We start from the raw sequence: 12,763 nt of genomic DNA, 5'->3' as shown, positions 1-12,763 counted from the left end.
CCTCACCAAAGACCCTAACACCGCCAAAACCAACTTACGCGAAGGAATGAAAGAAGTAGCCGAGTGGATGAAGAACAGCCATCTAAAATTGAACTCGGACAAAATGGATCATCCCCCTCTGCCTGGGACGACTCATCGTGGCCACCAGCCCTAGGAACCGCACCCATACCAACGAACCACCCACGTAACCTGGGCTTCATCCTGGACTCCTGCCTCTCGATGACCAGACAAGTCAACGCTGTCTCATCATCATGCTTTAACATCCTACGTATGCTCAAAAAAATCTTCTGTTGGATCCCCACCGAAACAAGAAAGACGGTCACCCATGCACTGGTCACAAGCCGACTGGACTACGGAAACACCCTCTACGCCGGAACCACAGCCAAACTACAGAAAAAACTCCAACGCATCCAAAACGCCTCAGCCAGACTCATACTTGACATCCCCCGTCAAGCTCACATTTCCGGTCACCTGAAAGACCTCCACTGGCTCCCCGTCAACAAGAGAATAACGTTCCGTCTCCTCACCTACGCACACAAAGCCCTCTACGAACTAGGACCCGAATGCCTCAACACACGACTGTCCTTCTACACCCCCACCCGCCAACTACGATCATCCAATCAAGCCCTCGCAGCAATTCCGCGCATCCATAGATCCACCATGGGGGGAAGAACCTTCTCCTACTTAGCGGCCAAAACCTGGAATTCTCTCCCCACCCACCTCCGCCTTGTACAGAACCACCTCTCCTTCAGAAAGCAACTTAAAGTACCCCCTCCCTTTCCTCCCCCCTCCCAAGCGCCTTGAGACCCACTGGGTGAGTAGTGCGCTATACAAATTTTCGAACTTGAACTTGCACCCAGGCATCCAGAGGGACTTAAAGGACTAGTCTGCTGGCCTCGTGATCAGACTCTCAGAGACATCACAGGCTCACCACCGCTCCAGTACACTTCTTCAAGGAGTCCTCGAAGGCCAAGAGGCTCCTCTCAGGTCATGGGCCCTTTGAAGTGTTTTATAAAAGTCAAAAATTGGGGTCTTCTTGAACTGCCCGTTCGCACCAAAACTCTGCTATTCGCAACAAGCATGAGCTGGGCAAGTTAGTCTCTTCGCACAGCAAGCATCGTCCACCAGTGTGGATTGCCAACCCGAGGCTCCAGCCTGTCTGTGACGCCAGGCTTACTCTTCACACTCCACTGACAAAGACCAGTGAGGCTGTCCTTGCTCTCAGAGAACTACTCCCCCGTTAACTTGACTCTTGAAACTTGAGAACGTAAACATTCAGCGGAACTAATCTGGTACTGTATCCAACACACGCTCCATCGGGTTGGTCTGAACTTTTGGATTAGAACTGGTCCAGCGCAACCAGATATGCCTGGTTGGTGCTTTATGCTCTCAAGTGCTATTTTTCAGTTTATTCTTTAAAAATGCATAACTCCGGTTCTACTTTTTGGATTTTTGTCATTTGCTGCTGTGGAATCTTTTTGGAGGGGTTTTCACAATTTTACTATTTGAAGTGTTGCACAGATACTTTACATATTGTCTCTAAAGCTAAGTCCGACAGCTCTGTGTCCAGCTACCAGAGGATGAGCACTGCTTAATTACATTACATTTGTGTGTCGCTTCGTGTGACCCATGTAATTACTTTAGCAATGCTGTGTGACACACCATATCAATAACGTATTTGTGCACTGATTTGTGAGCAGTAGAGCCTCATGTGCAGATGGTTAGGGGAGGAGAGTTCTGACACAGTACAGAAGTGGGAGGTTGTTACTCACACTGACTGTTTGAGCAGAGAGGGCTCAGGGGCCAGCTTCTCCCTGCACTACACTCCCATCAGGGTTAGGTCACTGTTCCTCGCTGTGCATGAAGACATAGGTGACTGCCGGCTGTTTCTCCATAGGACTGTCAAACACCCCCCATACACAGACAGACACACACACACACACAGAAAGAGTAAAAAATAAAATGGTAATAAAATAAACTGAGTGTGGGGGCAGGACCAGTGTGCCATTGCTGCTGTTTGGCAGCAATGAGGAGTGGCCACTGATTTGAAGTGCACATGTAGGTTTGGCCGGCAATCTTCCTAAGGCCAACCTGACATGCGCCATTCAAACTTCTCCAACACAGCTGGGTTGGAGAGCAGGCACAGGCCTCCAGTGCCTTTTGAAGCGCTGAGGCTGCCTGTTCCAGTCAATCCAGACTCTTCACTCATGCTGCTTTCCAGCATGAGAGCAGAGTCTGGATAGTATAAAGTAGTTTCTGTGTCACATCACCTCGCGCTCTGAGGAGTCTGGAGCCAGGGACTGGAGCGCATCAAGGATGTGCTGCAGAATAAGCTAAGTAAATGTTAGTCCCGGGACCCCTGGTTGGCTGAGGTAGGTACCTTAGGCCAAATAGGGACCCATGTTTCAACGTCAGGTAAAGGAAGGTCACCTTCTGAGATAGCCCACTCACCCCCTTGGCAGCTTGGCACGAGCAGCCAGGCTTAACTTCAAGGCAAACGTATAAAGTATTTGCAACCACGCTCACAGCAACCCAATGATGACACCACAAATAGACTCCACACAAGTTTTATAAAAACAAATGTAAACTTTATATAAAAAGATATACGATAAGACCACACAATATAAAGCCAACATATGAGTATTTGTAATATTTCTCCTGGCCGGTTGTTAGGCCAGCCAACCCTTGTAAGTTCTGGCAATATTAATGAGCACTTCTAAACATTCTACTGAAATCCTAACACCATTTTATGCAGATCGTAATACTAAAATCAGGCACTTTTGCAATGTAAAAATAATGCAATGCGTACAACGAAAATCAGGTACTTTGCAATGTAAAAATAATGCAATGCGTAATACAACCACCAGGTACGCTGTTATACAGATGTAAGGCAATGCATAAAACACTAATCAGGTAGTTCATTATGCAAAAATAATGCACTGCGTAATATGCTAATCAGGTAGTTGGTTATGCAGAAACAATGCCATGCGTCATACAATAATCAGGTAGTTTGTTATGCAGGAAAGATGCAATGTATAATACACTAATCAGGTACTCCATTATGCAGAAATGATGCAGTGTATAATACAACAATCAGGTACTCCCTTATGCAGAAATGGAGTAATCCATACTACACTCTGGCACCGATCACGGTGCCTAAGGTGGTCTCTCTGCCACTCGTGCTTACTCGCAGGTAGCCTCTGACAACAGTTTCACTTAACACGAGTATGGTATAACACAAAAAGTGCAGCTTTGCGCTCCTGCCCTGGTACTGCCACTCCCTTGGCAAGAGGGGCCGCAATGCGAGCAGAATAAGAGGCTTGCGCTGCTGAAGTGAGAGAGAGGCCGAGAGTGTCTCCCTCTGAGCCTGCGCCCCGCCCCAGGAGTCGACACACATTACCTGGGGGGCGCGAACTCACTCCTCTCCTCGTCCAGCGGTTTGGGCCTCCAATGCAATCTTTGGGACGTGGTAACAGCTGGATTGGGCCGGCGGCTCAGCTCTTCTCAGGCTGCCACAGGGCACGCGCACACAGCATCGCTTAGACTTCCTTGAGCTTCGGGTGCACGATCACCGGGCACTCCACATGAGGGTCTCAGGCTGCAGGAAGATCAAGCGCACAGCGTCACTGAGCCTTACTGTAACTGTGGGTGCACGATAACATGCCAAATCCTCAAGAAGGTCTCAGGGTGCACAACGCACACGCACACACACAGCGTCGATGAGACTCACTTGGATTCCGGTGCACACGATAACTGGACAATCTTCACAAAGGGGTTCTGGCTGCACAAAGCACACGCACACCGTGTCGCTGCCCCTTGCTTGGACTCCAGGTGCCCACAATCACAGGGCACACCTTACGAGGGTCTAAGGTTGCAACAAGCACGCGCACACAGTGCTGCTGAGATTCTCCTGGAAACATTTGTGTTCCTGAGTTTCTGCAACAGGGAGCCAGCTCACCGCGGGCCATTGGGGATAAGTTATTTCAGGACTCAGCAAAGTCCCTTTAGCCTTTCCTTGGTTAAAACAGCAAACTGCAGGCCAGCCCCAGAACACACAGCAAGGGTCAGTCCTCTCCTTCAGTCTATTCAGTGGTTTCTTCCTTGGCAAAGGTCCTCTTGACCACGAAGTAGCTCCAGTCTTGTTCATACTTGATCAAGCCATTCTCCAAAGTTCAGGGGCTTCAGCTCTCATAGTTATACCCCTCAATGGCTTTGATGTCTTTGTGTTCAGGGGGCACTGACCCCTGTTCAAATCAGTTCTGGGTGCATCCCTGCCCGTGACACCTTCTTCCTTTGATTAGTGGGGGTCTGGATTCTCAATCACTCAGCAGGAAATGGGACACTTGTTTTATAGCAGCAACCTAGGCCTCTTTACCTCTAAGGGCTTCTCCTCCACCTACACTCCAGATGCAGGTCAGCCTGTTGCTGTCTCACCTCCTCCCCTGTGTCAAGACATTCCCCAGATTCTATTGCTTTCAAATCCAGATAGTCAATCCACAGCTAGGCAGAGACACACAGAAATGTTAGAGCACAAAAACTCAGCCACTTCGAAAAGAGTGGCTTCTAAACATACAATGCAAAAACCACCTTCATAAAAAGATGTGTTATTACATTGTGAGTTCAGGCATACTAAACTTCACCTTTCCATCTTAAGCCTTTGGGAAGATAGGCTGGAAAACATATTACACAGCCTTTCCATTCTATCCTATGGGCAGGATTGCCTTTCAACAGTGAAAATCGAAATGGAGATTATTTCACTGTCAGGACATGGCACACCTTAGTACATGTCCTACCTTTCACATGCACTGCTCCTTGCCCAGGGGGTACTCTGGACCTACCATAGGGGTGTCTGATGTGCATAGAAAGGTAAGGGTAAGGTCTGGCAATTGAGTGCACTTGACAGAACAACATGGCAGCTTAACAAACTGCGCGCAGACACTGCAATGGCAGGCCTGAGTTCCCTTTTTAAGGCTACTTGTGGGTGGCACAATTAGTGCTGCAGGCCCACTAGTAGCATTTGCATTACCAGCCCGGGCACGTATAGCGCACTTTACTAGGGACTTTACTAGTAAGGCAAACATAACAATCATGGCTAACCAATTACCATTACACTTTACACAGGGAGCACTTGCACTTTGACACTTTTTAGCTGTGGCAAAGTGTCCAAAGCATCTAAGTTGGCAACACCATGCCAGAAAAATTGTCTAGGGGAAAAGCAAAACATTTAGGGACTTTAGCCAAAAGGGCCAAGTCCTACAGTAACTTTTAATTGTTTTCTTTCTAAGATGTTTATTTTAATGTACTTTTTATGTATGTTTTAATGTAGATAGCGCCCCACTGTGTTTTTGTCACAAGTTGCCACTGTAGCTTATCTGGGGCCTACGCAGCAGGAATAACAGCAGATTTGCAAATACAATTTCAATCGCCTGGTGTGTGGATGGGATGACACAACAATTATTTCCTTCCTTAATTTAATCAACCATATAATGGTAAACGTCCAAGGTGTGAAACCCATCTGTGGTCTATAGGTGCTAAACACTTCTATGGCAGTTGCATTCATCCATAAAGCTATCTTATGATTGACCTAATGCATAGGTATCCACCAACATTTTTCAGGGGACCAAAACATTTGGTCTGTGGTGTGATCGGGTCACATTGATGCCAGCAGAGTGGCAGTCTTTTTCTTCATTGCCACACATAAGAGGACCTCGAAATACATGACCTCAGGATGTGAGTAGTGCAAAACGTTCTCTTGTGTTTGAGTTAATAAATTATAATGTTGTCACTGTATAATAGCAATCCAGGGTACACTAAGAATGCTAATAGTGAACTAAGTCAGTTGCAATGTGCACCCACTGTGCACATTACAACTGACTTAGGTCACTATTACCATTCTTGCCAGGCTGGGTGGAAGCATTAATATTTCTAAATTTGTGTTTGCAAACAATCACTTTAACCTCGTCCGTGCGGCGCAGATTTACCCCCGATGCTGGGCCCTAATGTAAATGGGTGTGGTCATGACGGAACGGTTCCGTCATGAGCACAGCGCGACCGATGCTCATGACGGAACCGTTCCGTCATGAGCATCGAAGGGGTTAAAAAAAATACTTCTCAATGCACTGATGGAAGCTTTTCACCTTAGTTCATCAGATTATACTTGTTAAAGAAATACACTTTTTGAATAGACTATCATATTTTTACATGTTTGTTGCTAGAGGTCTTTATAAATTAAGGTGTTCGTAAAGTTAAGCAGTGCAGGACACCTTAGCTACTCCCTTTCTTTAACTTCAGTTAACCTGTAAATAAATGCTGGCCCATTCATCTAACATCTTTCTCAATATTAGTGCTCAATCAAAAAAACAGCAGCCCAATGCTGTTATTGACCATGTCAAAGGGCAGGATGGCTGCAGTGTGCTATTTGGAGGAACACTAAGATAATGCATAGCTGCCAAATTTTCAAGGTCCATGCGTGATGTGCTACTCTAGTTCAAGTTTTTCAGTGAACTGAGACTTGTAGTCCTGCTACAAAGACTACAAGTCCTAGAATTCAAAGCAAATCCCTGAACTGGAGCTGCACATTATGGATGGGCCCGGGAAACTTGGCAGGGCTGCTTAATGTAAAATAAATACATATACACTTTGGGCAAATATAGGTCAAAATTGTCTTGCTTAAGAGGGACAGGTGGAACGCGTGAACAGGTACACCCCAGGATCCAAGCCATCCTCTCTATAAAAAATAAGAACGTAGAATTATTATACATGTTTGTGGGTCGGGTCCCAGACATTGTAGTAATTAAAAATGGACATTTAAAAAGGTCTATTCTGGGTCCTCTATTCATGTCCTTAACTGCAAAGGCAAAAAAAGTATTTTATACTGAACAATGAATGTAAAAACCGTGTTACGGTAATCCATGTCAGTGATTTAGTTCCGGTTCATATTCCACGCTTGACCAAATCTTGCATTCCCTGAATGTGTTAGCTTAGGGATGTGTGTTTCTGTATTTCTTTTCATGTAGCCTATTACTTGTGTATAGTCCTACTATGAACTGAGTTGCCTCCACGGGCCGCATTATACATGAAGCATATTTTTCTCCATTGGGCCGGGCACACATTTAAAAAGGTGCACCCAGTGCAATGAAGGAAATTACGCCGTATTATGATGAATGTGCTGCCCCTGGGGCAGCTCATTGATGTGAAAAGTAAATGTAAATGTAAATGTAAAAACTCTCCTGCACTTTGAAGGGCAGTTAGGGATCCTCTTGAAGGTGGGTGCAGTCACTGCAATGGAATGTCTGTGGGGGGTCCCATGGACTCCTTCACCCCCTACAGAGGGATACTTTCAGGGGGCGCACTGACAGTGCACCTCCAAGGAGCTTCTTTGGCTCTGCGCCCGCAATACGGCGTGGGCACAGAGGCAAAGGGAGTCCCTCATTTGCAGGAGGAACGCCCCCATGCAAATGAGGGAACACCCCCTGAAGATAGCACTGATGCTTCATGTGCGCCAGCGCTATCTATATTACAGAAGGGGCCGCACAAGCGTCTGCAGCCCCTGGTGTAATACCAAAGTGCCCCAGGGGCACTCAAAGCGGGCGCCAAAGCCGATTGCGCCCCCGGGGCACTTTTTGTGATACAGCCCCAGGAGTTTATAACAAGCCACAACTGAGTTCCTGAGCAGATCGGGAGGCACAGTGCGAGATTCTCACAGTGCCTGTCGGAGGTTCAAAAAGTTGTTCACAAAACATGGTCATTCAAACCTTTGCTCTCTCTGGCATCACACAGAACAATGGTCCCGTATTCCAGTTGCAATTGTGATTCTGTGCAAATGTGTCTGAAGGAGGTACATAGTAATAAGGTTAAAGTAAAAGAAAATGCAGTACTTACATGTGAGTGGCGTGTTGTGTGTTTGGGGGTGGTGAAGTGCCGCAAATGTGAGGAAGTGCATTCAGGAGAGAGAGCAAATTGGGTACTGAGGAGAAAAGAGAGGAGGTGTAAGATATGTAGATGGACAGTGCCATAGCTTCAAGTGGGATGACAAAACTAAGGGGGGGTCTCTCTCAAAGGGGCGTGGTCGATGTAATTAAGACGTGGCTTTAAAAGTAGGCTTAAAATCTGTACTTAGCATAGTGTGACGCCCGACTGGTAATTTGCTGCTACTGTCTACATCCAGATATATAATACAAGTCATTTTACACCTACTACAAACTAGGAGTATTTGCTTTGCCAATGGAGGCAGTGGAAGGTGGTGCTGTTGCAGAGTTAAGATCTGTTTTTCGCCCCGTGTAAGAGGGCAAAAAAGGGTGAGCCTGCTTTTTAGAACCAACAGCTGGCCCACTTAAAGCCCTGGACTGCGCATAATTTGTAAACGCAGGTGCGCCGGTGCCTGTGAAGCTCGGCTGAGAACCCACGCCTGGACTATTAACCGCATGCGCGCTAGCGGGTTTTCCCGCTGTGCGCTGAAATTTGAAAATCGCGGGTAACGTGACAAAGCCAGCTCGTCATCTGCGTACCGCAGGTAACGCCCATGACGAGCTGGCTTTGTCATCCGCATCAAAGGGGTTAAACGTTGGAGGGGCCAGATACCAAGGCTGGTAATATTTCATTCTCAGATTCAAAATTTCAGAATTACATTTGCATCGTTGTTTCTCATTTATCTTAGACAGCTAACAACCATTGACAAAGCCAGTAGTCCAGGCTGGTTTTAGGTGTATATCAGCTATTGTGTTGTATATTTGGATACAATACAGAAAGCTCAGAGAAGAACAAAATACCCGTCAGGAGGCACTATTGTAATCGCAGAAATACAGTTTACAGGTTTAAGCCATGCCCTTATTTAAATAGGGACCCCCTCTTCCAGAGACCGCCTCACTGTCTTCGTGCCACTTAAAGTCAAGGCATTAAGAGGCCCTGGTTCCTCGCTTTCTTACACGCCACAGTAATTTAAAAACAGACATTGAAACCGGTCACTTTCGGGGGTTATGCTCATGTCCTTAACTTTACCCGGAAAAAAACTGACAATTTCTGAACAAATCATAAAGAAAAAAAACGTTAAGGTAATCCACAGGTATTTAGGTCTTTTCTTAAACTTCTTTCATATTTTATTTAAATCTTGTATTCCTTAAGAGTGTTAGCCTTTTCTGTGGTTAGTTTCTGTATTTTTTTTTCGTGTGGGATATTACTCTTGTAAAGGGCATACTTTGAACACTAGTTATTTAACAGATATTTATAACGGGCCTCGAATGAGAGCTCTGGAGCGGAGGCAAAAGCCAGCGCGAGGTTTTCATAGTGCCTATTTTTGGATCAGAAAGATGTTCAGAATACATGATCATACGATCCTTGGACTCTCTGCAGAGAGCACAGAGGCAACCATTGACAAAGCCTATAGTCATGGCTGGTTTTAGCTGTACATCAGTCGTTGTTGTGTTAGATTTATATATCTGGATGCAATAAAAGAACGATCATAGAGGCGTTTTCACCACGCCTATAATTACAGAGGCCAAACACCCAACGTGATTCTTCTCCCTTAAAGCCCCTCACTTAAGTCCTGCTCCCCCACTCCTTTCTCAATTGTCTCATAGCACTGAAAGGAGACAAGCACAGTTCTGAAAATATAAAGTTACTTTTCTCCATCAGCGTGAGCACAACTAACATTGCCTGCATCCTCTGTAAACCGATATCACGGTGTAGAAATTGACCACGTTGCAGTGTCAGGCAGGTAGGAATGCTGGTACATGCTTGGAACGTCACCTACGTTGAGGGTTGCCAGATGGCCCTACGCCATCTGGACAGAAGTTGTCTGTCCACCCTGAGATTTGACGTGAGCTAGCGCCTGTGCGGCTCCAGAGCCCAGGAGGCGGGTGTTACCTGTACTGCCCGACAGTCAGGGCTTGCGATGAGTCTGTTGGGAAGCCTGGAAGACGGTCCTCCAGGTATCTCTCCAGCGCGCGCTGGTTGAACCGGTGCTCTTCCCGTACATCTCCGCACTGATCCTCGGCCATCGCGGTCTGCCGCAGATCACACCTGCACGGCGAAGTCCCGGCTCTTCTTCCCAAACACGGCAGGTTACACTCGGTCAGCAGGTGTGCAAGCTCCCGAGCATCCTTTGCAAGTTAGTGACGCAGCCTCAGGAGCATCGCGTTAAATATTGGGAGGCAGGTGGAACCTCCCCCCCTATGAAAAAAAACGCTGCTGGCTTACCCGACCTCTGGGTAAATAGCACACATTCTGCACACCCTAGCAATCCGGGCGTTTAGCCAGCAGCACTTTTGCAGCACTTACAAACTTAAACAAGCATTGGCAAAACCAAGAGATCTCGGCTATTCGAAATCTATTGGCTTTGTTACTGTTTTATTTGTGGTGTGACGGGAGGAGCAAGCAGGACGGGGAGGGAGTTAACATGGGTCAAGCAACAACGGGGCAGGGCGTCACAGCATAAAGAAAATTAAAAGCATAATTTTAAAAAAGCGCCGAAACGCAGACAGCACTAGCTGGGGCATAGCTTTTTTTTTCTAACTTTATATTTTGTTTTTCATTGTATTTCAACTGCGACACACCATCGTTTCATATTGTTTTAAAAATAAAAAAACTTTCAACCCTGCTGCTGTACAACATGGATTAAGAAAAAGATTAAGCATAGGTGAGACCTATTGACTTTGCCAATGCTTGTTTTTAAGAAACAAGCACGGTGATACGGTGTATCGACAGCAAAAATATCGGAATCCTATCTTCATTAAGGTAAGTACAAAAATATCGAAAAAATAATATCGTAGTACAAAAATATCGGAATCAAAAATATCGTTTTTTTAAATGTATTAATAATAATGTAAAAATAATATTTAAATACATATAATTTTACAACTATTAAATAAAAATATTAAAACAAAATTAAAACTAATACATATACATTTAAAATAAATAAAACACTTAAAAATGTAAAGTAATTTTAATTTTCTTCATCTAATTTAATTGATTTAATGTAATATTTTTTTGTTTTTACCCTGTACGCCTGTACCCCAAAAACCCAAAACTGACCCTGAACCCTAAAAATATCCCTGTACCCCAAAAACCCAAAACTGACCCAGAACCCTAAAAATACCCCTTTACCCAAAAACTGAAAACTGACCTTAAACCCTAAAAATACCCCTTTACCCAAAAACTGAAAACTGACCCTGAACCCTAAAAATACCCCTTTACCCATGAACTGAAAACTGACCCAGAACCCTAAAAATACCCCTTTACCCAAAAACTGAAAACTGACCCTGAACCCTAAAAATACCCCTTTACCCAAAAACTGAAAACTGACCCTGAACCCTAAAAATACCCCTTTACCCATGAACTGAAAACTGACCCTGAACCCTAAAAATACCCCTGTACCCAAAATTAATTAATATTATTTAATTACCAATTAATTATTAATTAACAATAACAATAAAGTAAATATATTAGCACATTTGGTGTAATTAATTTAATTTAATAATTAATATTATTTTGCCCAATTAATGAATTAAGAATAACAATAAATTATATATAAAAAAATTACTATAATTAATGTAATTAAATAATTAATATTAATTAATTACTAACTAATTAATAATGATAAATATGTAAAAAATTATAATAATTAATTAACCAATTAATAGAAATTAATTACCAATTAATTATTAAATAAAATATGTACAAACATATATCAATTAATTAATTAATATTAAATTACTTCCCACCCTATTCCCCTATAAACCCATAACCCGCTACAGAACATATTTATCAATTAATCAATTAATTAAAAATAATTAAAAATTAATTCTCAATTAATTAATTAATAATTCCTACTAATTAATAATTAATTTAACATAATTAAATTACTTCCCACCCTATTCCCCTATAAACCCACAACCCGCTACAGTAGTAAAAGACAATATTTAATTAAATTACATTAAAAATAAATAATAAAACATAATAAATACAATATAATATACACTAAATTTATTTAAAAATTGATATTAGTAACATCAAAGTTATTAATTTCGATATTATTGACATCGATATTTACAACTTCGATATTACTGATATCATACCAATATCGATATTTAGACTGTCGATATTACTTACCTTCGATATTTTTGTATATCGATATTTAAACTTCGATATTTTTGTATATCGATATTTAAAAATCGATATTTTGTCTGTGTACCCTACAACCTGTTTGTTTTTTCTGCGGAATCACTTCCGGGCAGACTTTGTCGTGGGAGGTGCTGGAGAAATTGGATGCCTCCTGTGCCTCCTTTCGGGTAAGTGCGAAACGGACTGCTCAGCGGCCATTTAAACCCCTAAAAGTACCTGTTGATTATGTTGCATGTACGTTTGAGTCCCTGCTTTAGCGGGACCATGGGGTTGGGGGTCCAGACTGCCTGGTGTGGGGCGGTGACTCCCTGCTGCGGCCTCCTCTCTTCCGGGTATGTTTCCAGCTCTAGCGAGAACAACCGGGGAGGGAGGGGAGGTGTGTTGGGCGTGGCTGGCTTTTCTACGTGCTGAGGGCGTGTCGGTTTGGCTCCTCCGCGGAGGTGTGTTTCATGGGTTCGGTGCTGGCTTCGCCAATTACGTAATCTCGTTTCAAGCTCACTTTTTGCTTCCTGCTAGGTGTGAACCTAGTGGGATCTCGTGTTGAGTAGTGCAATGGGTGTCAGATTGTACTCGGGGCTCCCTCTGCTTGCATAGGTTACCATTTACAGCTGCTGGGGGGGGGCGCCCTGGTGGGGGTTGCCCTGTC

The 12,763-nt window shown here is 44.2% G+C and overlaps 1 protein-coding gene across 1 annotated transcript in view; it reads right to left on the bottom strand.

Moving 5' to 3' along the window:
• Positions 1-10,114, bottom strand: part of LOC147689151 (acyl-CoA dehydrogenase family member 11-like) — a 367,718-nt gene extending 357,604 nt beyond the window's left edge. Inside the window, exon 1 of the mRNA XM_086942042.1 lies at positions 9,862-10,114. Within this exon, the coding sequence (XP_086798168.1) occupies positions 9,862-9,995 (134 nt within the window). The 5' untranslated portion in view covers positions 9,996-10,114. The remainder of the gene's footprint in view (positions 1-9,861) is intronic.
• Positions 10,115-12,763: the final 2,649 nt, after the last annotated feature.

The sequence above is a fragment of the Lissotriton vulgaris genome, chromosome 10, assembly GCF_964263255.1.
Source record: "Lissotriton vulgaris chromosome 10, aLisVul1.2, whole genome shotgun sequence".
NCBI lineage: Eukaryota > Metazoa > Chordata > Amphibia > Caudata > Salamandridae > Lissotriton > Lissotriton vulgaris.
Note: the sequence above shows the minus strand (reverse complement) of the source record. Positions and strands in the feature narration are given on the sequence as shown.